Source organism: Natrix helvetica (assembly GCF_964273705.1).
Source record: "Natrix helvetica genome assembly, chromosome: 5".
Lineage (NCBI taxonomy): Eukaryota > Metazoa > Chordata > Lepidosauria > Squamata > Natricidae > Natrix > Natrix helvetica.
In genome coordinates, this window is record NC_138551.1 from 87,674,660 (window position 1) to 87,702,585 (window position 27,926).

The window sequence follows — 27,926 nt, forward strand, 5'->3', positions numbered from 1 at the left end:
GGTAGTTGCCTTTGTGATGCAATACGTGAATTAACTCTGTAAATTTTGTCAATCCTTGCAAAAATCTCGGAAGAATCCTGGATCTTCAATAACGTGGCCAGAGCATCAGCACAAACTTTTCTTAAGTCCTCTCTAGGGTTTTCTCTGATACCCCTCAGTCTAACAGCGTACTCCATAGATCTGAATTGCATCATGATAATCTCCTTATCCATCCTCTGCATATTCCCCTCCATTTCAACAAATTTCAAATCTGTTTCCTTCGTTTTAGTTTCCAAATCCAAAGCCAGATGATCAACTTTGCTGTCCACCTTAGGAACAACTTCTGACAGACCTGTGGCTAAAGTGTGTAATTTTTTATCAAGTTGATCATGTTTTTTAATGGTATCCTGAACCATTTCTTTAACCTCCTTAATTTCTTTGCGTAAAAAAGCATTTTCTTCCCTTATAAAGTCCTTGAAATCCTGATAATTTATTGTAGCACCCGATGAGGCTTTTTTTTCCGTTGCCATAATTAATAATTCTTACAGCCGCCTCTAGCTGTCACCATTCAATTAACTTTCGTTTTCCTTAGGTATTCAGCTGTAAATTAATACTTGCAAATGTTTCTTTCTAAGTTGCTCGAAATTAAAACTTTGACATTTAATTAGTTCAGGTTATGTAAACTGGCTTAAAGATTGTTAATAGTTAGGGTTGTTTCAGCCGTTCCGCCTTTACTGCCCCGGCTATCAGCAGGTAATTAGCTTTCGTTTTCTGTAGGTTTTCAGCTATAAATCAACGCCATTTTGAATCCTTTGTTCTAAGCCCACGCCTCTCGAGCTCAGCAGTAGCGTTCTTTTTAAAGAGATTTTTTTTTTCTTCCTCCAATTAAAACTTAAAATACTGGCAAAAGTCTTGCTTCCTTCTTGGGATGTTAAGATGTTAAGATGTTAAGGCTGCTCCCGGCGACTGGTTCTGCTAATTAGCAGAGGTTATCAAAAAGGCAGGAGAATACAACAACTGTGAAGGGGGGCAAACCTCGTCGGACTCCGGACTCCGGAGGGTACACGAGGGCTCAACCCAGCAGCTGAATCTCTCCCTCATAAATTCCAAGAATTTACGAGTGTCCGAGGTGTTAAAGATCGTAAAAAAACACCTCTAACTGTCTCTTGATCTGACAGGCTCAAAAAAAAGCCTGCCATCGGCACCAGGAACAACCGGAAGTCCCTTATAGCCCAAATCTTGTTGCCCAAATTTTTGTTGGTCAAGGTCAACTCCATTTGTCTTGCTCCTTGTAGATCTTCCCATGTGAACACTCATCTTTTGCTTTTCACTGTCTCCCCTTGCCCCATAGTTACAGTTTGAACATTCTATTTTTCTGTGCTTGCCTCTTCCCAAATTGTTTTCCACCAAAGGGAGCTAAAAAGCTGGTCCATCAACTTCTGTTCTTTTCATTGTCTTTTCCTCTCATTGTTCAATTTTCCATTAACTTATCTTCCTATCTGGGTTGGAGTGGAGAGGAGAGGAAAGGAGAAGAGAAGAGAATTCCTTATTGGCCAAATGTGATTGGACACACAAGGAATTTGTCTTTGGTGCATATGCTCAGTGTACATAAGGAGAATAAATATATTCATCAAGAATAAAAAGATACAACACTTAGTGATAGTCATAGGTTACTAATAAGCTATCAAATCATTCTAGGAAACAAAAACAATATAAATTTTAAAGATACAAGCAGCATGGTTATAGTCATAAGTGGGAAGAGAGATACTAGGAAGGAAGAGAAGAATAATAGTAATATAGTCTTAGTATGTAATATGCCAGTGTTGTGGGAATCAGTTGTTTAGCAAAGTGATGGCATTTGGGGAAAAAAACTGTCCTTGTGTCTAGTTGTTCCCTATAGCATCATTTTGAGAATAGAAGTTGAAACAATTTATATCCAGGATGTGAGGGGTCTGTAGATATTTTCACAGCTCTCTTTTTGACTAGTTCAGTATACAGGTCCTTGATGGAAGGCAGGTTGGTAGCAATTGTTTTTTCTGCAGTTCTAATTATCTGTTGAAGTCTGTTTTTGTCTTGTTTGGTTGCAGAGCCAACCCAGACAGTTATAGAGGTGCAGATGACAGACTCAATAATTCCTCTGTAGAACCGAATCAACAGCTCTTTGGGCAGTTTGAGTTTTCTGAGTTGGCACAGAAAGAACATTCTTTGTTGTGCTTTTTTAATGACGTTTTTGATGTTAGGTGTCTATTTTCAGTCTTGAGATACGATAGACTCTAGAAGGTCTTTACTGTTGATACTGCTGATACTTAAAAAAAATGCTAAAAAGGAAGAATTCAAAATAATCTGACCAAGAATAATGCCAAGGAAAGAAATGAAAAAGATGCAGTGTTTTTCCTCCTGCCAGTGGCTCTTGGACTTAACTTTTCCCTATGTTCAATTCTGTCTTTATACAAGAACTTGTCTTGGGTAATGACTCAAGATACCTGGAGTTGTGGTCTAAAATCACAGCTTATTCTTTGTGACAAATTTCCTCTAACAAGAGTTCTGCTCCAACAAAAGTTAAGTTCTACCATCTTCAGTCATCAGTTATGTCCAGTGGGAACGATGGGAACGATAGTACCAATCATCTGAGGCTGGTATAGAGATTACAGATCAAGTTGTTTTCTTAAACCCAACAAAGCAACAAAACAGAATTCCATTGTACATAAAATGATAACTATGCTGTAGGAGGGAAATGCCTTGTGTTTTTTTCTCCTTTCAAAGAAAGACTGCCTTTATCTTTTAACAAGCACACAATACTGTAATGATCCAACATTTTACTCCATTGTTAGGAGAAGAATATCAGCATTGGGTTGATGAGATGCTGACTTTAGCAACATATTGTTTTCTGTCAGTATTTTCACAATGGTTGGAATTCTTCTGCTAACAATGAGTTAGGTAACATCAAAACATACTTGTGTAAGATGATAACTTCTTAAGACTGGGAATGACATGTTATTGTCTTGTTTCAACCATGCCAAAAAAGAAAAGAAAAGAAAGAGATACCGAAAAGAAGGGGAACAAAATAGTGTGATTTTCATCTGAGTTTCATGGGAAATAGAGCTTCCTAAAATTATTTATATATGGAAATGGATCAATATAATTTTACTCTTTCATGCTTACTGAATAATATTTGCAGAACCTAGCTCATAACGCCTGAAATCCAAAATTCATAAGAATTTTGTAATATATGTGACCATTCTTGGTTATGTTTTGCTTATATACTGTATATAGCTGTGATGGCAAACCTATGACACGCAGAGCCATCTCTCTGGGCACGCGAACCGTCGCCCATTGGTCTTCTGAGTTCTGGTGCACCGGCTAGCTGGTCTTCACATGCATTGGAGCGCCGGAAACTGGAAGAGCAGCAACCCAGTGCACATGCGCGCACCTGGAAGATGATCTTCTGGTTTCCGGCATGCACATGCACACCGGCCAGCTGGTCTTCCGTTTTTTGGCATGTATGTACACCTGATCTTCGCCCACGCATACATGTCGGAAACCAGAAGATTGTCTTCCTGGCACGCGCATGCACACCGGGCGGCTGCTCTTCTGGTTTCCACAGGGGCCGAAAAGGTTCACCAACACTGGTATATAGTATAATGATGTAGCTGCTCCCCATAAACTTTAGGTGAATTTTTGGTTTATATATATAATATATTCAATTCAAGCCTTTATATCAATAATTAACCAGCATAAAATACAAGCAAGAAAAATAACACACTTTTCAATAACACCACTGAAACTTACCAGAGGTAAATGATAACTAAAATCTAGGGTTACTAACACAATATTATAAAATGTTTAAATTTTAAAATATATCTGTTTTAGATATACTGTAAATCTAAAGGTCCTTCTCAGAGCCAAGCATAATGTTCTGACATTTTTAATGGGAGATTTACCAAAGTTCTCAAGTATACTGTGTGAGAGCTTTTAGATTAAAATATATATATTTTAATATTTATACTAAGAATACTAAGAAACCGAAGCCACAAAGAAGAATGTAAAAATGGGAGATGCTTGTCCATAGTCCCCAAAGAGCTGCCACCTGAAGCTACATATGGAGCAAAACCTCTTCTTGTAGGCAAATGTTTCAATAAAGTATCTTAGGACCAAAACGTAGTCCTAGCGATGGGGACAAAAACTGCCCTGATCATTGTCCAAAACTGATCCTGTCTCTACCTTCCATTTTGTTGTTGAAGGGGTCGGCAAAAAATTTGTGTCAGACCTGCAGCCATAAACCAGATTTTATTTTGGATGCTATTTGGAACCCTGACATTTTGCTAAACAAAATTCAGCAAACTTACTGATCCGTAGTTACCAAAATTTCCCCTATTGTTTTTTTTTTAATATGAGCATTATAAAAGTAAACAACAACATGCAACTTGGGACTCCCTTTATGTTTTTGTCTGGAAGCTGCAAGGAAGTGGCCAGGTTGCAGAGTATGGTGTGTGTAGCCATGATTGTGTTGCATTTTGTTGGAGTAGCTACCACTTCAGCAACCAAGTGAGTTTCAAGCTTCTAGTTTTGTTCATACAATGGAACCTTGGGGTCACAAACATTTCTGACCACAACCAAATCGGGTGCCGACCAAAAAATCTGCTAAATGTTCCACTCTGTTCATGGACACATCCTCGGGTCACGATCACAGCTGCAGCGGTTTTCCCTTCTGCGCCTTTTATTTTTGTGCGCTCCTGCGTAGTCAGTGTTACTTCCGGTCACGACCAAATCGGGTGCCGACCGAAGTCTTGGAACGGATTACCGTCATGACCAGAGATTCCACTGTATCAGGGATTCAAATTTGATTTCTCCCAGGTGTCTCCATCCCTCCAGCACTCCTGTCCAATTGCAGGCCTACTGCTGGCCTCAGGATTTTTCCTCCCCGAGGACCAAAAGTCAGCCCTTCCCCAAAAGAGAATCCAGAATTGTTTCAAAACACAATGCTTCACCTTGAAGTTCCTCCTGATTTCCAATTGAGCATTCAGACTGAACTTCTCCTGATCCCCAAGCCATGTGTCTGCCACCAGCATCAACAGCAATGGGTCCTTTCCCAAAAGAGAATCAGGAACCATTTCTGAACATAAAATTCCACCCTGAACATCCTGCCCTCCCCTTTATTTTTGCAGGCAGAAGGAGCTCTCACTCCCCCCCCCCCATGTTACAAATATATAAATAAATGCTGAAGAATGTTTAGCATTAAGTGGTTTGACAGCCAAGTGAGTTACAAAACTCTGAGAAAGTTTCATGATTTCTTCCGGATAGATAGTAGTTGTATTGTTGCTGTTGTTAGGTCCGAAGTCGTGTCCAACCCATCGCGACCCCATGGACAACGTTCCTCCAGGCCTTCCTGTCCTCTATCATCCCCCATAGTCCATTTAAGCTCACGCCTACTCCTTTGGTGACTCCATCCAGCCACCTCATTCTCTGTCGCCCGCTTCTTCTTTTGCCCTCAGTCTTTTCCAGTATTAGGCTCTTCTCCAGTGAGTCCTTCCTTCTCATTAGGTGGCCAAAGTATTTGAGTTTCCTCTTCAGGATCTGTCCTTCTCAAGACCAGTCAGGATTGATCTCCTCTAGGACTGACCGGTTTGATCACCTTATAGTCCAAGGGACTCGCAGGAGTTCTTCTCCAGCACCAGAGTTCAAAGGCCTCAATTCCTTGGCGCTCAGCCTTTCTTATAGTCCACCTTTCCCAGCCATACATTGCAACTGGGAAAACCATAGCCGTGACTCTATGCACTTTTGTTGGCAGGGTGTGGTTGTATTAGTAGCAGAATAATTAATATGATGTCGCAGTGCCTCAAGAATTGGAAATTTGTACCACCAGTGGGAAAAAGAAAAAAAGTAAGGTTCATGGATTTTGTGTATGATGTCGAATGTAACCCAACCAGAGAAAGAGAGAGAAAAGAGACAAAAGGGAGTTTTGTTCTCTATGCCTGTTTATTCCTCTTTTTAAGGATATATGGTACTATTTCCTCCATTCGGTTTTAAGATAGACCTACTATGTATCACTCCTCTCTTTAGGTTTCTCACTGGTTTTTGATGTGCTGTGTTAAAACAACTTCCCCTGTCTGTCTTTTTCGCTTATACGTTGGATTTTCCTTTTAATCTGGGTATTAGTTGAAAGAATCAGACATCTGCTTTTGAAAAACAAACAAACCTGTAAGCTACTCATGAGTCAACTGGCGTTGGCTGGATGCCCAGTGTCTGCAATAATCAGCAAAAAAAGTCTTGTGAGAATGATTTATGTGCTTCCAAGTAGGTGACAAGTCATTTGGAAAACAAAAGGCTTTTAGCAGGCGTTAGAAAGAGTCTTGACTCCTGTTTTATATGGAGACTTAATTTCCTTGGCGTAATAATGTGCCTATCTTGTTGCCTAGCAAAGGAGGTGGTTTAAGAAAAAAAATCAGATGCTTTAATAAAATAACTAATGGACTTTTCTTTCCTGCTTCAGTAATGACTCAAGATGAATATTCTGAGCTTTAAAATACTAAAATCTGTGCTTTGCCCATATATAGGATTTATGTCAATACCAGATAGCTGCAATATTGTCTTGATTATGATACATACCCATCCATGCATTTCTTCAGGAATTCAGGGAAAAATAAGAACACTTTCTTGATTATGATACATACCCATCCATCCATTTCTTCAGAAATTCAGGGAAAAATAAGAACGCTTTCTGTTCTTGTTTTTCCTCCAAATCAACAGCCCTGTAAGACAGAATGGCCGAGGGTGTTGTTAAAACCGAGCCTCTTGAATGCTAGTCCAATTCCTTCATTATTATAATTCACTGGCTGTCAGTATTTGTCTATTGTATCAGTCCAGCAACAAGAACAAAACATTGCTTAAAATGTTTGCTATCCAGTATTTAAATGCATTTAAATGTAGAGGTGGCTCAGTGGCAAAGATGCTGAGCTTGTCGATCAGAAAGGTCAGCAGTTCGGCGGTTCGAATCCCTAGTGCCGCGTAACGGAGTGAGCTCCCATTACTTGTCCCAGCTTCTGCCAACCTAGTAGTTCGAAAGCATGTAAAAATGCAAGTAGAAAAATAGGAACCACCTTTGGTGGGAAGGTAGCAGCGTTCCGTGCGCCTTCAGCGTTGAGTTATGCCGGCCACATGACCACAGAGACGTCTTCAGACAGTGCTGGCTCTTCAGGTTTGAAATGGAGATGAGCACCGCCCCCTAGAGTTGGGAATGACTAGCATATATGTGCGAGGGGAACCTTTACCTATCTAAATGCATCTTCAGTTTGAATGAGAAGAGATCTGAGGACACAAAGAGGTCATTTGTTGAGCTTTATTAGGATTGCTAATGTAAAGATCAAAGATTTTCCATCGATATACTCTACAATGGTGCTAACTACTTAGTTAGAAGGGTTTGACAACTTTAAGGGGTGTGGACTTCTAGTTCCCAGAATTCCCTAGGCAACATGCTGGGAGTTGAACTCCATACCTTTTAAAGTTGCCAAGTGTGAAAAACACTGGTGAGAAGGTTTTATGAACGAAAGGAAATATATGTATCCCAGGGTAATGTTCCTCGATTCAATCTGTGTCAGTCAGTTTTATTTTTTTAAGTTTAAAAAAGGTGTTTTTTAAAAAATGTTTTAACAATTTTAAATTTTAAAAGTTTTTTTTTTAAAAAAATAGAGACTACCTAAGTGTACGTTGTATTAGGGCAGGGGTGTCCAAACTTGGGAACTTTAAGACTTGTGGACTTCAACTCCCAGAATTCCCCAGCCAGCCATGCTGGCTGGGGAATTCTGGGAGTTGAAGTCCACAAGTCTTAAAGTTCCCAAATTTGGACACCCCTGTATTAGGGCTTTCCCATGATCATTTGGTTATCTGATGTGTTTTTATTGCTTTTGTGATAGATGACATCTGGAGGAACAGAGAGCATCCTGCTGGCCTGTAAAGCCTACAGAGATTTGGCTTATGAAAAAGGAATAAAAGACCCAGAAATGTATGTACCTCTTGTCTCTCTGGCTGTCGCAGTGGGTTTATTATTATGGGAACCAGGGGTGGTATTCACTTAACCTCCCCTACCTGTTTGGAAATGTGAGCGAGCGAGCGTGCGTGCATGTGCGCTTCACTCGCACACTCCACGTCCCCACCTGCACCCCGCCTTTCGTGCATGTACTTTGCCTTAAAAAAGGGCCTAAGTGAGATGCCATAGAACGGGGCGGGTGGGTGGGGCCTGCGATTTCCGCTACTGGTCCAGGCGAACCGATCAGAACCAGCAAAAGGCCACCTCTGTTGGGAACTAGTTTTGTTTTTAAGTAACACATCTCCCTGCTCTTTTTTCTGGCTTGATCTCAAAAAGACAGAAACAAGAACGAATTATTATAACCAAGAGTTTAAAAGAAGCCAATTGGAAGGCATAGATTATGAGGCTGATTTGCCTGAAACTATCGTTACAACAATTTAAGGTTGGAAAGCACCCTGAGCTATAGAGAAGTGAAAGCAATCCTGCCTTCTTGCAGTAATGCCATGCAAGAAGAGGGAAGTGAGCAGTCCACAAACCTTAAGCAGATACTAAAACTTTTTCCATTTTTTCTCCATCACCGCAAATCTGGCTCTTAAAATCGCATTAGTTTACTTTCATAAAAATAATTTCAGATGGGCAAAGTCTCTTTGAGGCAGTTACTATAAATCTATAAAGAACTGCCCTGTGTGCCTTTCAATAGGAGATCATTTTGCTATTGCGGGCTGCTTTGGAAACATTTTTGATTTTCAAAGTTGGTTTCTAATTCTCTGAAGACTATTCGCTTGAGAATCTCAATGCAGTAAACTACCGCGTTTCCTCGAAAATAAGACCGGGTCTTATATTATTTTTGGCTCCAAAAGATGCATTAGAGCTTATTTTCTGGTTAGGTCTTATTTTAGAGGGAAATATGGTACTAATTGTGTCCATCTGGCTGATGATCTTAGGGTAAAGGTAAAAGTTCCACTTGCACATATGTACTAGTCATTCCCCACTCTAGGGGGTTAGCCAAAGAGCCAGCGCTGTCCAAAGACTTCTCCGTGGTTATATGGACGGCATGATTAAACGGCGAAGGTGCACGGAATGCTGTTAATGCTGATGATCTTAACTGGGGCTTATTTGGGGGGTAGGGCTTGTATTACGAGCATCCAGAAAAATCATGCTAGGGTTTATTTTCCGATGGGGTCTTATTTTCAGGAAAACAGAGTAGTTATGAAGTTCTTTGGATCCAATGTCTTTTCTGGGAAAAATAAAAAATAGAATGAAGAATAGCAAAAAAACCAAAACAAAAACAGTAAGAAAAGGAAAATGACTTCGCCCTTCACTATAACGATTTAAACAATTTTAGAAACTGATTGCCTTCTCTTAAATAATATTTCCCCCACCCCACCCCCCCATATCCCATCTGTCAAGGATCCAAGTAATATATCCCCTTCAGTGAGAACTCCGAGGCAGCCATATTCCTCAAAGAACATTTTTGGGGACATATCAAATTGGCACAGACTTGGTGGAAAACCGGCTCTAAGTTACCTCCAGTTTTACATCCAATTAAAAGTGAAACTTTGTCCCCCCCCCCCCAAGGCTCCAATCGCATAGTCCTATCAGCATGTAGTCCGGTTGCTAGGTGACCTCAGTCTCCACCTTTCAAACACCTGCCTGAATGTCCTTGATTCCCAGTGGAAAGAATTTTATTTTGGCTACAACAGCCCAGCTATCTCTACATCCACCTCCCTGGCCCCTTAGCTCCAGGCTGTGTCAGCCCTGAAGCAATGGGAAGAGAAACCACCTTAGAGAAAAGCTACCAAAAAGAAAATGGTCACAGTTAGGCCAGCTTCAGGGTTGACACCATCTCTTACTTATAAACAGTCTTAATACGCTGGTTTCTCTTCAGATCATACAATAAAACAAAGTCTTAAAAGTCTCATTGTTTCAGTCCTGATCAGCAAAAGTCCATTAAGGGTTACCTCGATCAAATAGCTTTATATTCCTTGCTTTTACTTTTACTTTTAACAATCTTGATCTGATTTCAAATTTCTCTAGCATTTTGTGGCTAGTAGCTAGTTCTCAACCTCTAAAAGAAATGCTCGTCAGTTTCAATTTACATTCTAGAAGGAAGATCATTTGTGGAACGCACTTTTTTTTGGTTATTTTATATTTTATATGAGTAACTGACACGGGATAATTTCTTTTTATGCCAAAATGGAAAAGCAATGTCATGAAAATACAATAATATTTCTGGCCACACCTATCTTAAGATTTACAAGATACTGTATCTACAATTTTTGGTCCTCAACACATGCGTCGAAGTGAGGCCACTGTTTGAGTGGTTCTGTTTGTTTTTATTACTGTCCCGTTTTTTCAATTTGCCACAACAATAATAATCATTATAAGTGGGCAAATATTACAAGCTACAGTCCGAAGCTTTCTCTGGATTCACTCAAACATTTTAGCTCTATCCAGGAGTTCTGTTTGTTATCTCACTTTGGTGACTTCCTTCACCAAAATTTAACGTTGGCAAACCTAATAAACGTACTTTACAATTAGCAAACTCTTGCTAGGAAATCTTGAATGGGAAAACTCTTATTTTTTTTGCAGCAGATATACAGGATGAAATGTGCAGTGTTTTAGAATGCCAGAAGGCTCAGGATAATGGGCATGATTGTCCAATACAGAATGAGGGGATTGTGTTGGGAAAGGTGACTCTTGATTTGAGGTATTATCTGCCTGTTGGTTGCATCAATAATATTATTAAAGATGTAGCTTAAAGATTCAAGGTAGAAAGATGGAGCTGATCTTGCAGATTCCCTACCAGTCTTATTTTTGTCCAGAAAAGAAAGGAAAGGAGTTTTGGTCTGACATGCTGCCATTTTTCCCCCTGAAGTGTATTATTTTTGATGTTGGTTTTGTCTTTTAGATTGGTGCCAGTAAGTGCCCATGCAGCATTTGACAAGGCTGCCCATTATTTCAGGATTAAGATTGTGCGTATTCCATTGACAGAATTGATGCAGGTGGATGTGAAGGTAATACCCCCCTGACATTTCCAGATGTTTCCAATACATTTTGAGTTGAACGGAGTGATAGAACCTTTGAGAGAGGCGGGTGGGTGGAAGGAAGGAAATTAATACAAGGAGTTCTTCAGAGGATTCACTTTTAATCCCTTGATTTGTACACAGGGTTTTATGGATTCCTAATGACTTTCTCCTAATTTTTTTAGGCAATGAAAAAAGCCATTACCAAGAATACAGCCATGTTGGTCTGTTCGAGCCCACAATTTCCTCATGGAAGTATTGACCCCATTGAGGAAGTAGCGAAGGTAATATTTTTGCATTGATAACAAAGATGCTGCAGTTCCAACCACAGTTGAGCCCAAAAGTTCCGTCGCTAAATAGAACAGTTGTCAAGTGAGTATTACAACCTTTTCTTTTGCCACAATTGTTCAGTAAATCACTATAATTGTTATGTGAATCATGCAGCTATTAACCGAATCTGGCTTCTCCCATTGACTTTGCTTGTCAGAAACAAGCTTGGAAAGTTATAAGTGGTAATGACATGATCCCAGGACAACACTTAGGCTTATATACTGCTTCACAGTACTTTGCAGCCCCTTCTAAGCGGTTTAGAGAGTCAGCATATTACCCCCAACAATCTGGGCCTGCATTTTACCCACCTCGGAAGGATAGAAGGCCGACTCAACCTTGAGCCTGGTGAAACTCGAACTCCTGACGGTAGACAGAATTATCCTGCAATATTGCATTCTAACCACTGGAAAGAAAGGAAGGAAGGAAGGGCACTAGCAATAGCACTTAGACTTATATACCGCTTCACAATGCTTTACAGCCCTCTTTAAGCAGTTTACAGAGTCCGCGGACATAAACCTTGTCTGTCTCTTTCTCTAAAAGCCTTATCAGCATTGCTAAGATACCAGGAACCCGTTTATCAGGTGATCTCAATAAAAGGGTAGTGGCTGGAGGTTTATTGTACTGCGCAGTGTTTATTCAGAACGCCTTTAATTTGCTGAAGTGCTGATGAATGCAGCATCCATTAACTACGATGAAAGTGAGGTTTTAACAAAAACATGCAAGGAATTCTTTGGGAAAACTCCCAGAATATTTTCTAGTACACCATAGAACAGATCAATAAAAGATTGCATAGAGGCCTTCTTCAAGAATTGTGAATTGTATCTTCTTCCCTAGGATTATGCATGTGCACTAGTCTAAATCAAGCAGTCTACATATGTTCCAAATGCTTATAGCAATAGCATTTAGGCTTATTTTTCAGAGTATAAGACACACTTCCCCCCCCTAAAGAGGGTAAAAATTTGGGTGTGTCTTATACACCGAATGTAGCCCCGTCCACCCACTGGCCCCCATCCTTTGGCCTCTGCCTCCCAGCAATTTGCCTACTTGCAGCAAACAGCGAACAGCCTGTTTCAGTTTCACTTTCAACACAGCCTGATTAGCATAAGCAGCTGATTGTAGGTTCCTCCTGACCATCAGCTGTTTCAGGCTGCAAGGATTGCCATTGCCTACTGCTGCCTGTGCGTGCCCCATTTTCGGCCTCCACACCCCATTTTTGGCTTTTGTGCCCTGTTTTCGGCCTCCACATACCCCATTTTCTGCCCATTCCAATCCTCGCTAGAAAAAGGGGCGTGTGGAGGCCAAAAACGGCACGTGGAGGCAAAAAATGGGGCTCTCAGAGGCGGCAATAGTCTATGGCAAACCCTGCAGCCTGAAAGCTGATCAGCAGAAGGCCCAACAATCAGCTGCTTGTGCTAATCAGGCTGTGCTGAAACTGAAACGGGATGTTTCCTGCAAGGAGGCAAATTGCTGGGAGGCAGAAGCAGATTTTTTTTCTGATTTTCGCACCCAAAGCTAGGTGAGTCTTATACTTTGGAGCATTGTATACTCCAAAAAATATGGTACATACTGCTTCACAGTGCTTTTACAACCCCCTCTAAGAGGTTTACAAAGTCAGCCTATTGCCCCAAATAATCTTGGTCCTCATTTTACCGACCTTGGAACGTCGGTAAAAACCTTCAAACTATTCTCCAAGGCACCTGAGGCTAGAACAAGAAGCAATGAGTGGAAACTAATCAAGGAGAGAAGCAACTTAGAACTGAGGAGAAATTTCCTGACAGTTAGAACAATTAATCTGTGGAACAGCTTGCCTCCAGAAGTTGTGAATGCTCCAACACTGGAAGTTTTAAAGAAGAGATTGCATAACCATGTGTCTGAAACGGTATAGGGTTTCCTGCCTAGGCAGGGGGTTGGAGTAGAAGACCTCTAAGGTCCCTTCCAACTCTGCTATTGTATTGTATTTCCAAAAATGTCCCCCAGCAATAGGGCAGCATCTAAATCACTGAATGGATACTCGTCTGTGCTGACTTGAAGAAATAAAGTATCAATTCTGGTTGTCTTTGCATCACTATAATTGTATATGAGAAAGCATACTTCTAAAAAGAAGATTTGGATGTACACGTTTGTGTGTCAAATGCCTTTTTTTGCCTTATTTGTCATTTGGATTTATGACGTGTTAATGAAAGAGACCCCATCAATTATTTGAGCTTGGATTCCAGAGGTATCCAGGAATTGGGAATCAGACTGAACTTCTGAAGAAAGATCACAACTTTGTGATAACTACGTCCATGTACCCATTCCAGGTGAAAGTTTTGCTAGTTCAGGACAGGTTTTTCCAAAGATCCATGGTAGCTACTGCCAGGGGTCTAGATCAGCTTCACACTGCATCCTGTATTCCATATATTTGATATGGTTAAGTAGCTAATCAATACAGTTCTAGTATAATATATTTCATGTGGTGGATGTTGAGTTGAAGTAGCAATAATCCAAATTTTGCCTCTGAAAATAACCATGAAAAAAATAGGTATGAGAAAAGTGTTTTTTTTTCTTTTCCCCAAATTTAAAATAATGGTCTGTTAATGCTGATCTGCTGTTAAATGACTTTCTTCAATGAAATAATATTTCACTTTGGTAATTGCCAGCAGGAAGAGCTATTCGCCATGGCCAAAAGTCCGAGCCATGATAATTCAAAATTTAAAGTGATAGCATTGAATAGTTTTTCTAGAGTATACTTGAATTTTCCTAATTACAGGTAATCGTTTGACTTAACGATTCATTTAGTGACCATTCGACTGAACAAAGTGACCTGTGGCCGTTTTTCACACTTACGAACGTCACAGCATCTTCTTGGTCATGTGATCAAAATTTCTGAATTTGGCAACTGACATGTTAAAGCTGCAGTGTCCCAAGATCATGTGATCCCGTTTTGCGACTTTTAGACAAGCAAAGTCAATGGGGAAGCCAGGCTCATGTCAGCCCTGAAACCATATTTGGGGAGCATCTTCAGGGCTGCCTCAACGAAGCTGGGTAGACCTGTGGGAACGTGGGGGGGGGGGGGAGGTAGAGATAGCGGGGGGATGTGTAGCCAAAATAATAATCTTTCGTAGGAGCCAAGGACGCTCTTTGTCAGATGTTGGAAGAGCGTGGACCAAAGCCAGCCGGAGTTGGGACTACGTCCTGATTGGACCATGCGATAGACATGTGACCTGGAGGGCAAGAACTTTGGGGTTATTACTTGGAACCCTGACACTAACACGACTTAACAGCCGTGTTACTAACTTAACAACTGCAGTGATTCACTTAATAACTGTGGCAAGAAAAGTTGTTAAATGGGGCAAAAGTCACTTAATTGTCTCACTTGGCAGCATAAATTTTCGGCTCAGTTGTGGTCGAATGCCGTGGACTCTCTGCAAGGAATATCTTTATCAAGCTCCAAGCTCTACTAGAATGATGGTTTAACCTTTTTGTCGTCGCGTGCTGAATGCGCGTGCATGCGTGTCCAAAAGTGTGTTTGCGCACCTGCACCCATAATGCAATGCGTGTATAACACCCCTGTGTGCCCACCCCCCTTGTGCATGCGTATATGATACCCCTGCATGTTTCCCCCCACCCCCTATTTTGGGCCTGGAACCCCTCCTGCACTAATGTGGAAGCCAAAATGGAGTGGGGGGGTGCCGCATGAGGCCCCAAAATGCAATGCCAGTGCCCCCTGTGCATCCTCCCCGCTCCCCGCACATGTATGTTTGTGTCCCCTACATGCGCCCCCGTCCTCATGCATGCACAGCAGAGCCCCAAAGACCAGCTGGATGGCTGGAGGCGCGCGCGCATGCACAGTGAAACTTGGCTGGGGCGACGGCTGGTGTTCCCGCAGAGAGGGCTCTGTGTGCCACCTGTGCCATAGGTTCGCCATCAAGGCTCTACTACTTGTTCACTTCTGTGACCCAAGAAGAAAATGATTAAATTCTTCTCCTGTCTTGATGCAGCTTGCCTTGAAATACGATATTCCCTTGCATGTGGATGCCTGCCTGGGAGGCTTTCTCATTGTCTTCATGGAGAAGGCCGGCTTTCCTTTACAGCAGCGTTTTGATTTCCGAGTGAAAGGGATCACCAGCATTTCTGCAGATACACATAAGGTGAGCCAAGGAAGATTTGTATGCGTTTCGGATAGGAGTTGCTTTGAAACTGCGCTAAGCTGGATCATGCATATTTCTTCTAAATTGTTTCCAAATCAGTATCATTTTTTTAAAAAAATTGCTAGTTAGTTACCTTATTGTCATTGCACCTCGCACAACGAAATTAAATGCCATATTCATTGTACAGAGAATGATTTAACTTAGTAAATCTTGTAATTCCTTCCCTCCAATTTTTATTGATTTTATTGATTTTTTTTTTTGTAATTCCTTCCCTCCAATTTTTATTGATTTATTAATTACATTTCTTAGCACTTAATAAATATCGTGTTGTCTGGTGTATCTAATTTGCTTAACAGTTCTGATTACATTCCCAATCTCCACCCTTTTTTTCCAAGCACTAGTAAAATAGATTTACTTTTTGATAGCATTCTGTGTCTTCTTTCTGCTTAATTTTCAATATCAATCTACCGTGTTTCTCCCAAAATAAGACAGGGTCTTATTGTATTTTGGCCCCCAAAATAAACACTTGGCCTTATTTTCGGGGAGGTCTTATTATTTTTGAGGTGCAGGAGGCGACGAGCGTGGTCACCTCATGGCTGCTGCTGTGTTGCAATATTATCGGGGAGGGCTTATTTTCAGGGGAGGGCTTATTTTAGCGCATGCGCTCAAAAGCCCGATTGGGCTTATTATCCAGAGAGGTCTTATTTTCAGGGAAAATGTGCATTTCTGCACAGTCTAGTATCTTCTTAATTATTTCTTCATCTTGCTGTGTTTCTTCATTTTTCCAATATTGTGCGAATATAATATCATTCAAGATAAAGGCCTTGAACCTGTCAACAGTGATTTTGGTGGGGGATTATTTTGCAACCTGATCATTGGCCCTTTCTTTGCAGTACGGCTACGCGCCAAAGGGCTCCTCAGTGATAATGTACAGCGATGGGAAATATCGGCATCACCAGTTCTTCATTGCTCCTGATTGGCAAGGAGGAATTTATCCTTCGCCCACGATTGCTGGTTCCAGACCTGGATGCCTTATTGCAGCTTGCTGGGCAACCATGGTGCACTTAGGAGAAAACGGTTATGTGGAAGCCACCAGGAAGATCATCTCAACTACAAGGTTCATCGTATCTGAGTACGTACACGATTTCCATTGATTCTCTATATGTTATGCTTCCCTTCCTTCTCCCTGGGTGCCCATTTCAACCACTCTTTGGCTGCTCTACAGCTTGTACTATTTGCAAGCATTAAATAGGAGTGTGTTCTTAGCTATTAGTGTATTAGGATGATATGCATGATTAAAAATTATGCAGGGAAAACAGTAAGATTAAGCTACTGAACTTCATTGGGGGGTGGGAGAGAGGGAACATTAGTGAAAAACCAGTCCTTTTTTGAGCACAGAGAACGATGACTCTTAGTTGGACACGGTGGCTCAGTGGCTAAGACGCTGAGCTTGTTGATCAGAAAGTTCAGCAGTTCGGCGGTTCAAATCTCTAGTGCCGTGTAACGGAGTGAGCTCCTGTTACTTGTCCCAGGTTCTGCCAACCTAGCAGTTTGAAAGCACGTAAAAATGCAAGTGGAAAAATAGCGACCACCGTTGGTGGTAAGGTAACAGCGTTCCGTGCGCCTTCGGCATTTAGTCATGCCGGCCACATGACCACGGAGACGTCTGCAGATAGCGCTGGCTCTTTGGCTTTGAAATGGAGATGAGCACCACTCCCCAGAGTCAGGAACGACTAGTGCATAGTCCGAAGAGAACCTTTACCTTTAAAGATGACTCTTACATGACTCTCTGTTGGTGATTGGCAGAAAGAAGAGGCCGTATTGACTGAAATAGTAGAAATTAGAAATGGGCAGTTCAGAAGACTTTCATGCTTCTTTCTTCTGTCTCCCTTTTTCAAGAAATCTTTCTTATTCAGATGAGATTTGGAAAATATCTCCACAAAGTTCCATGAAATAATATTTTAATTAAACATGGAATTTCATTTGAGCCAAATATCAACTAACAATGCCCGCTAAGGATTATATGGTACATTTGGACAGGACCGTGCAGCCTGATGGCTCAGCGCTTAAGACATTGGGCTTGGTGGTTGGAAAGCTGACAGCCGAGGTTTGAGACCCAAGTTCTGCAAGATGGGGTGAGCTCCTTCTCTTGCTCCAACCTAGCAATTTGAAAGCAGGCAAATGCGAGTATATAAATAGGTACCACTTTGGTGGGAAAGTAATAGCATTCCATGACATCATGCTAGCCACATGACCACGGAAACATCTTTGAACAGCGCTGGCTTAGTGGCATCAAAACGGAGATGAGCATCGCCCCCTATGGTTGGCAACGACTATAGGAGTAAATGTTGTGGCCCGCCAGCAGGCAGCAGAACTGGCTGCAGATTCGGACGTTGAGGAGGTTGGGGAAGAACATGGGCCAGACCTGGAGTTTTGAGAAGGCTCTGATAAGGGCTTTGTATCAGAGGCAGAGGCTGTATGCCAGTTATCAGCTGCCTTCAGAATCAGACATCAGTGAGGCAGGCCAGATGAAGGGAACAGCTAAAGAACAGGGGTCGATTTGGGAGTAAGGCCACAGGTGGACGATAAACAGCCCCTCCCAGAGGAAATAAAAGAGCAGCGAAAGGGGAGTGGAGTTTGCAAGAGACAATTCATTCGCTTAATTCGTTCGTGACTCTCCGAGACTCTTTGCCAAGTTTTGCAGATATCGGCCTGGCAGCTCTCCAAGCCAGATAAGGTCTGTGACTGAAAATCCTCCCTTGAAAGACTTTGTTGGATGTGAATGAGCAGAATTCACAGTAAATTAATAGGGGATTTTAGCGGGACAAGGAGTTTGTTTCAGGCTTTCGGGAAGCCTCGGTCAGAACAGTAAAATCTGCAGAGACTCCATTCCCTTTACCTTGGACAGAACTACACACTCTGTGAGACTGATATTGTGGCATTCACTTTTGGTTGACCACACCATTCTGTTGGGTGATCAGATAACTCTGTCTTAACAGACAAGAGGCAAAATTTTAGGGGAGGGTCGCTCCCATCCCCCAAATTGGCATCACTACAAATGTCACATAAAGCAATATTAGATGAATCCCTTAATAATCTTTCTTTAGAGGTTCATCTTCTTTTGGAAATAAAAATTTTCCTCATCCTTAGATGTCACTGTTACTTCAAAAAGTGCAAATATCTATTGAGATTTTTGTCTGGTCATATTTGCTTATGAGGGAGATTTGAGGGAGCTCTGTGGCTTTCCAGATACTATTAAATGAAAATTTCCAATTCCCAGCAGTCCCAGTTAGCATAGCCAGTAAGGAAGGATGTTTGGTGTTTTGTCGTCCAGGAAACATCAGAAGGGTCATGCTGGGTGTCCTTTGTGTAGACAACTTTCAAGTTGTGTTTTAAACAAAGAATGCATAACCTCTTGCGTTTCTTGGGATTCTAAGCACTTTGAATTACCATTAAACCTTGCTGTTCCTCTAGCTTATTTGGATAAGATAAAGAAATATTGCTTTGTGATGCTTGTTGTTCTATCTTTGTAGTATAGTCCAGAACATTTGCTGTTATGCAATGGGGTGGGAACTCTTAAGTTCTATCTTTTTTTTCTCCCTGCTACTTTAACATAGCTTGATCAGGATCCAATTTGGGTGGGCCACCTGGACCAGAGGTTTTGTCTTCCCAGTTTTCAGACTCATGCTGGAGCCCATTTTCAGGGAACTTCTGTCTAGCAGAGTGTGTACTTTGGGCTGTTCTGTATGTATGGTGTTTATGGTACCTGTTGTATGTAGCTTTCTAGATGTTGATTGGGGTATTGATGACTGGTTATTAAATCAATCAATCAATCAATCTTTATTGATTAGCCCTTGGGCCATATCAAAGTACTAAGTTCCAGAGACAAAAACTACAGTTTAAAATGAGATTGAAATAAACCACAATTTAAAATGTAAATGGAATAAAATACAATTTAAAATAAAACAGAATAGAGTGCAATAATTTAAATTCCAAATTAAATATGCTTAAAATTATATTACAATGTCACCCCTATGTCTACCCCGTCAAGTGGTCTTTCCTACAATAAACCGCGTTCTGCTGCACCAACTTTGTCCTTGTTTCCATCAGCTTTACAGTAAATTTGGCAATCCATTTCACCAACTGCAAATTAGTACCTAACAAACTATGTTGCAAAAAGTGCTCTTTGGACTTAGGAGTACTGGTATAAAAGATCCTACCCAACTGGTGTTCCCTCAAATCTGAGTACAGGGGGCAATCAAAAATTACATGGGATATTGTTTTGATTTTCCCCGTCCCACATAAACAGACTCTTTCACTTGCAGGGATCCCCTTATACCTGCCCCAAAGCATGTTTGTTTGAAGTTGGTCCAATCTCAATTTGGAAAAAAATCTCCTTACGACGGGAGATAAAGGCGAAGTTAAATATTTTTCTATTTTAAAATTTTATTTACTGATAGCCAGGGGCAAACTTTTGCTGCTGTCACTTGTCACACAATGTCTGATTGTGCACTTATGTCCATAAATCTCTGTGCAATCCAAGATCTGATCTGCCTAAGATCGTACTGCTGCCAGTTTAAAGAAATACCAAGGCTTGATACCTGCTTCAAAATTCTTGATAACCAATTATTTTTATTACTTGAGCTAATCTGCTCCATTAGGGCTATCTTTACTAACCTCCCTTCCTCCATCTCGATTATTCTTAGCCAGTAATAAACAGTCTTCAACATGGCCCTTGTGCCAATCGCATGTACTCCCAATTCTGCCCTTACTACGCATGCTGGGGTTCCAGGGGACACAGCCAAGATTCTCCTCAAGAACTTTTTTTGAGGGATTTCCAACCCAGGCAACTTAACTAACCCCCATATTTCTGCCCCATAGGTAAGTATTGGTTCAATTTTCGCCTGAAAGACCTTTAACACTGGGGTTAATGAAGATGGAGTTTTCTCTAAGATAAGTTTATTTAATTGGGCCGTCCGAGCCAGAGCCTTCTGAACTCCGGCTTTTACATGTTTATTCCATTTACCATTTGTCTGGAATGCTATCCCTAAGTAGGTAAATGACTGAACTTGTTCTATTCTTCTGCCATTTAAAATCCATCTCCACATCTTTTGTTGCCTGCTAAATATCATTACCTTTGATTTCCTTACATTAATTATCAAGCGATTCTTTATGCAATATGCTGCCAACCTTCCGAGTGACCTTCGTAGCCCCACCTGTGAGGCCGACATCAAAATTATATCATCAGCATATAGCAAACAATTTACCTGTCTTGTTCCTACACTAGGCCCATGGAGTGATATGTCTTCCAAACATTTTGGCAAGTCATTTAAGTATAAATTGAAAAGTGTTGGAGCTAAAATGCAACCTTGTCTTATGCCCTTAGTTATTGGGATTGCATTTGTTACCGATCCTGTCCTGTTCACTCAAACTCTAACCTGGGTTTCCATGTATAACAATCTAATTAAATATAGCAATTTATTTTCTATTCCCATGGCCTTTAATTTATCCCATAATATTTGTCTATTAATTGTATCGATGGCAGCCTTTAGGTCTATAAATGCCACATACAGTGTTTTTTCCCAAAACTTAAACTTTGTTATTAGATGGTCCAATATAAAACAATTGCCCATAGTAGATCTTCCGCTCCTGAAGCCTGTCTGTTCTTCAGCTAGAATGTTATCTCTCTTTATCCAATCTTCTAATTTATGCAGTAAATACTTAGCATAATTTTTTGCTGAAATATCGATTAAACTAATTAACCGGAAATTATCTGGGTTATCTCTAGAGCCTTTTTTATGTAGTGGAATAATTATTAATGTGTGCCAGCTAGCAGGAGGTTATTAAATCATTGGCTGTTGTTTACCTGTGCTGCCAAGGCCTGACTGAGCCTAAGTACTTAAGCTGGTGGTAAATCAGCACTCCTGTTGACTCACCAGTTTCCCAGGCTTCAATCACTTCCATGGCTGTTTTTGTGCCTGCCCGTCCAACAATCTTAATAGCTGCAAAATTGAGTGTATGTCCTTGTTCATTGCATTGTGAGGCTACCAACGAGTTGGGATCTCATTGTCTGACCGCTCACTTGCACCTCCCAATCTGTCCTACATAGTCACAGGGGCAATCCATGCAGGGGATCTGGTAGATTGCATTGTATCAGGATCAATTATTCACATGCCGACTACTCCCTTTTTTATTATATAATGAAAATGGGTTTAAGAAGCAGTTTTCCACATATATGTTAGGCCAAAAGAAGAGGGGAGGAACCTTCTCAACTACCTAAGGCCATGATTTGGAGTAGGAAATTTGTGACTTGGGGAACACTATTTGCCTTGGATTAAATTATAAGATCACATTTTGTGTTTGGATGTGGCCAGTGCGCTTAACTGTGGCTTCTTGTTGTATACTCTTCATTTAAAGTCAAGTTGTTTTATAAAGTAATATTTCATGTTGCTTTGGATCATGTTTTGTTTTCCTAGTCTGTGGATACAGAGACAGAACACAGGTCCAGGCACAAATTTTGTAAAGAAATAAAATAATAATAATAATAAAGCAACCACCCCACCCTCATTCCCCCTCAATTTTCTCTGTTAAGAATAACTGATTCCTGGGTCAAAAAAGGGACAGCAGCTAAAATTACAACTTGTGATAGTGGCCTTTAACTAGCATAAATTACAGCATTGAATGTAACATAGATGAGAGCTGTGGTGATGAACCTATGGTGGAGCCCTCTCAGCGGGCACGCAAGCTGTCACCCCAGCTCAGCTCTACCGCGCATGTGTGAGCGTCTCCCGCCGGCCAGCTGATTTTTGGGAGTCTGCCATGCATACGGGAGCCCCCACCACCACCCTTGCAGCCCATTTTTGGTCCCAGGAGTCTTCAGGGAGGCCTTCTAGGTCCAAAATGAGTCATGGGGGAGTGGTAGTGGTGGTGGTTCGCACATGCATGCTCAGGGGGACGGGGCATGTGGTATGTGTGTGTGTCACATGTGCATTGCATTATGTGTGTGGCCGTGCACTCTTTCGGCACATAAGGACAAAAAGTCTGCATCACTGTACTAGAGGGAACGTATTTTTTAATATGTTTCTCTTTTAAGGTTGCAGAAAATGGACCACATCTGTATCGTTGGCAAGCCAGAGGTTTCTGTCTTTGCTTTCAAGTCTGATTCATTTGACATTTACCGTTTGTCAAACCTGTTAATAGCCAGAGGATGGAATCTTAATATTTTACAGTTCCCTCGATGGTGAGTTTCTGGGGTGGTTTTTTTTCTCTTCACCACTTTCAGGTGGGGGAGGCAGAACGCTGGTCAAGCATCTAAAATTTTTGGATGGAGCAGACTCATGGCAAGTCTGGACCACTTGTCCCCCACAGTGGCCAGTCAGAAATCTATGGAAACCCACAAGGAGGTGTTCAAGACAAAACTTCCATACTTTATTGCATCTCAATAGCTGGAATTCAGACATCAATTGTTTCTGATCTTGGACTGATACACACCTGTCCAGCATACGTAGTGTCAGGGTTACAAATAGTAGAATAATAGAAAGTGTGGCAGGTCAAATATCCAAAAGAAAGATGGCTGCAGGCCTGACACATACTGTATTTTTTGGAGTATAAGACGCACCTTTTTCCCTCAAAAAAAGAGGCTGAAAATCTAGGTGCATCCTATACACTGAATATAGCATTTTTTGCCTCCCGAAACCCCACCCCTTTCACCAAAATGGCCATGCAGAGGCTGTAGGAGGCTTTCAGAGAGCTCCTGGGGGCTGGGGAGGGCAAAAATGAGTGAAAAACGGGCCGTTTTTTGCTCAATTCCCCCCCCCCTGCCCCCCAGGAGTACTCTATAAGCCTCCTAAAGGCTATCCACGCCCTTTTGGGGGGGGGAAACGGCCCATTTTTGTGAAAAACAGGCCATTTTTGGGAGGTTTGCAGACTGCAAAAACTTTTTTTTTAATTTGTCTCTTCAAAACCCTGGTGCATTTTATACTCCAGTGCGTCTTATACTCCGGAAAGTACGGTAGTTTTGAGAGCCTTAATTCTCCAAGATTTTGTCTTACTTTTTTTTTACAATTAAGTTGGTGAGCTTTCACTAGATATGGATGGGGCTTCCATAATTGTTAGAAAGGGAGAAAAAAGAAAGGATTTCTATCTATTTTTCCCATACCAGGAAATGCCTTTCCCACATCTATCCTGCAGGATACATACCGAAATTATCAGTTTTTGAAAAATAATGCCAGAGAAAGAGATATGTTCTCCCTTTAGCTTTAGCTATTTTCTATGGTTTCTCATTCAGGATAACAATTTTGCTTCTGTAAAAAAAAATTCTTTCAAGAGATTATATTTATTCCAAGATATTTGGAATATGTTTTATATAAAATTTGGGATTCCATTCTTTGGGATTTCAGTTGTATCCCAATTTTTTTTCTGGAATGCGAATTAAGTTCTACTCAAAAGCATGGTTTCAGGCCTGCAAGTACAAAGATCACATCACCACATGTTTACTCCACGTTTGTGTAAGTTGCTAACTAACTTGATCGATACTTTCTTATTAGCACTAGAATATACAATTTCTTAAATTTTCCCTCAAATGAGGAAATAGAAGGGGAACGTGTCAAATTTGCAGATGACACCAAGATGGCAGGAATAACCAGCAATCCAGAAGGCAGGCTCAAGATCCAGATGGATCTCAACAGACTTGAACACTGGGCCGTATCTTATAAAATGACATTCAGTGGAGAAAAAAGATTCTACATTTAGGCAAGAAAAACGAAATGCACATACGGTATATAGCATATATAGTATATAGGTGGTACCTGGCTCTAGTAGTAACTGAGAGATGGATCTTGGAGTCCTAGTGGACAATCACTGTTATATGAGCCAGCAGTTGCTGCAGCCTCTAAAAAAGCCAATCCAATCCTAGGCTGCATTAACAGAGAGATAGAATCAAGATCAAGTGAAGTGTTAGTACTGCTTTATAAGGCCTTGGTAAAATGACACTTGGAGTACTACATCCAGTTTTGGTCACCACAATAAAAAGTTGAGACTGGAAAAGAGTGCAGAGAAGAACAACAAAGATGATTAGGGTGCTGGAGGCTAAAAGATATGAAGAACAGTTGCAGGTCTTGGGTATATCTACTCTAGTGAAAATAAAGACTAGGGGCATCGTGATAGCAGTGTTCCCATATTTGAGGGGCTGCCACAAAGAAGACAGTGTCAACCTATTTTCCAAAGCATCAGAAGACAAGACAAAAAGCAATGGATGGAAACTAACCAAGGAGAAAAACAACCTAGGACTAAGGAGTAATTTCCTGATAGTGAGAACAATAAACCAGTAGAATGGCTTGACTTCAGAAGGTGTGGGTCCTCTTATCACTGGAGGTTTTTAAAAAGAGATTGGACAACCACTTGTCTGAAATGGTACAGGGTCTCTTGCTTGAGCAGGAGGCTGGACTAGAAGGTCTCCAAGGTCCCTTCCAATTCTTATTCTGTTCTGTTATTCTGTTAAATTTGACTTTCATAATTAAAGAATAAAATCTGAGTTTTATTTTCTGTCTTGTGGGTATAGTGATAATTACAAAGAGTTAAAGGGATATACTTTTTTTCTTCACATTTAAGAAAAAAATTCACTTCATATTGTTAGATTTTATTTTTCACAGCTCTTAAAAAATTAGCCTTTGCCCCTGTCCAAATAAATTTCCTAGTTCTATCCTTTTTCTTAAGACCTAAAATTAAGAAGCTTGGATTAGAAAATAACCATTTAGAAGAAGCCCCGTCATAAGTAGCTTTCTTACTCTTCTCAATTATTTTGAAAGTATATATATAAATAGTTCAATTCAGCCAAAACAATGACTAATATGTTAGTTAATGCTTTGCAGCCTAGGGTTTTCTTTGCATCATCAAAATTAGATTAGATTAGTTTTTAAATTATTTTAGATTTACAATTATAACCTGTCATAATTTCATCTGTGAAAGGTTATTTTAAGCATGAGCAAGACACAAGCAAACCCTGAACACATTTTGTATTGAACAACACTATGTGTTTGACCAGAGTAAATTAACTCCAATCATAGCTAAAATAAAACCATAGTTTGCATTCAAAATTCTCTGGAGGAAAGAACTGGAAAAGCCACTTAGCTATTTCATCATTGTCTTCCAATTTTATTTAATTGCCAATATGCAGGAGGTGAAGAATGTTTGCTAAATTGTCAAATAGTTACAAAGCTGCCCGGTTGCTAAAATTTTTCAATCCCACCCCTTGGGTTCATTGTACTGTCATCTCTCTAGCAGTCTGCAGTTTCTCTCTGATTTCCTCTAATTCAGTTAACCACTCAACAGAAGATACCAAGAATTTGGGTATTGTGTGTTTTTTGTTTTTTTTTAGCAACAGTGCTTTTAATTTACCACTAAGAGAGAGAATCTTGCCCTCAAGAAATTATTGACAAGCAGTTGTATCTCTCCTCCCACTTTGCCTATAAATTTGTTGGAGAATTATGAAATTTCCTTTGTGCCCAACCCTGGCTAAGACTTTTAAGATGACATGAAGTGAAACAGGCTTTCCAGAAAGCTGAAATTATAGTATAATAATATAATAGGTTGATGATGTTATTATTCAAAATCTACACAGAGTCTCCTGTGTGTAATTTTCATAATAAATGAAGGAAAAAAATAGCCCCTCCCTACAGAAAGTACACACTTCATTATAATGCCCGAAAGAAACATGGTAAGCAATAACTTAATTGTGTGTTCAGATGTTGCAAAAATAGGAACCGGCATGTTCAGTCTATTTGTAATACAGATGTGAAATGTAGCTAGTGAATCAACATGATTTTTCATGCATTTTCCAGCTCTGGATAGAATATGATCAAGAAAGAAAAGGTTCTGATTGTGATGAAAAGTTCACATTTTACCTTTCTCCCCTCTCTTTCCAAGTATTCATTTTTGCATAACGCTGCTACAAACAGAACCTGGGGTGGCTGAACAACTGCTGAAGGACATCAGAGAGTGTGTCTCTGAGATCATGAAGAATCCAAAGGAAAAAACCACTGGCATGGTAAAGGATATTTTGCATTTTTCTTTTTGTCATTTGCTATTATGGAAACAGAGAGAGAAAAACACAGTAGCACTTACAGTTGGTAGAAAGCGAATAGGACTTAAACCCTAGATGTAGCTTGAAAAATCAGATAGGAACTTTGGGGACATTGCTAAGTTTACACCCAAGATCCTGTAATCCAAGGGTGTCAAAGTCAAGACCCTGGGGCCGGATCCAGTCCCCGGGGTATTTAGATCTAGCCCATGGGACCACCCTAGAAATGCCAAAGGACTGGCCTGCAGTGCCCTCTGCCAGCAAAAACGGAACTCAGTTGAGCTCCGTTTTCACTGGCAGAGATTACAGGAGGCCGTCTCAGCCGAAAACGGAGTTTGGGAATCCGTTCTTGCTGGCAGAGCATTCGGGCCACCACAGGCGCCCCTGACATGAGTGACATCGAGCTGGCCATGCCCACCCTGGCCATGCCCATCTTGCCCCCCCCCAATTCAAACACAATCCTGATGCGGCCCTCAATGAAATGGAGTTTGACACCCCTGCTGTTATACACATATTTCAGCCGTTGGCCCAGTATTTTTATTTAGTTGAGCCTGCTGAGCCTGCTAGAGTCATTCAAAGAGGTGTCAGTTCAGAATGTGAATTCACACATTCCTTAATTACATCTGAATTAGTTGACTAATTAATTGCACGGCATTTACTTTAGCTTATTGTTGAATATGTCCAGTGAGTACTAGGCTATTGACCAAGACTAGTTAGGATGCAGAATATTTCTTTGCTTAGCATAGTTACTTGGGCTACCCTTCCCTTGTAGGTATGATTCATGGAATTGATTAAAGAAATACATTATTTGAATATAAACTAGTTGGGGCAACTTCCTTCTCGAGCATTCGTTTACATTAGCGTGGATTAGTTACGTTACATTCAGAGAGGTCTTATCTGGGTGCACTACCATCTCGTGTGCACCGGATGGAAATTCAATAGAGGGCTTTTTTCAGACTCTGTGTATAAGCATTTCACTTGATATTTTCTGTTATATCTTTATGTTTCAGCTTTCTTTAGAATTTCTGTAGGTCAGGGGTGTCAAACTCGATGTCATTGAGGGCTGCATCAGGGTTGTGTTTGACCTCGGGGGGGGGGCAGAGTGGATGTGGCCAGCTCGACATCACTTGTGTCGGGGGCGCCTCTGGTGGCCGGAGTGCTATGCCAGTGAAAACAGGTTCCCGAGCTCCGTTTTTGGCTACGATGGCCTCCTGCAACTTTCTGCCAGAGAAAACAGAGCTTGGGAGTGCCGCACCCAGCCCTTCCGAACTCCGTTTTTGCTGGCAGAGGCACTGCGGTCCTTCGCTGTTTCCAGGGTGGCCCCGTGGGCCAAATCTAAGCACCCCGCAGGCCAGATTCAT

General features: G+C 41.0%; 1 protein-coding gene across 1 annotated transcript in view; it reads left to right on the forward strand.

Annotated features, from left to right (window-relative positions):
- SGPL1 (sphingosine-1-phosphate lyase 1) overlaps positions 1 to 27,926 on the forward strand; it is a 70,933-nt gene that overhangs the window by 40,146 nt on the left and 2,861 nt on the right. The window contains exons 7-13 of the mRNA XM_081954503.1: positions 7,890 to 7,978; positions 10,914 to 11,019; positions 11,214 to 11,312; positions 15,339 to 15,488; positions 16,382 to 16,620; positions 22,582 to 22,728; positions 26,412 to 26,532. Coding sequence (XP_081810629.1) covers positions 7,890 to 7,978; positions 10,914 to 11,019; positions 11,214 to 11,312; positions 15,339 to 15,488; positions 16,382 to 16,620; positions 22,582 to 22,728; positions 26,412 to 26,532 — 951 coding nt within the window. The remainder of the gene's footprint in view (positions 1 to 7,889; positions 7,979 to 10,913; positions 11,020 to 11,213; positions 11,313 to 15,338; positions 15,489 to 16,381; positions 16,621 to 22,581; positions 22,729 to 26,411; positions 26,533 to 27,926) is intronic.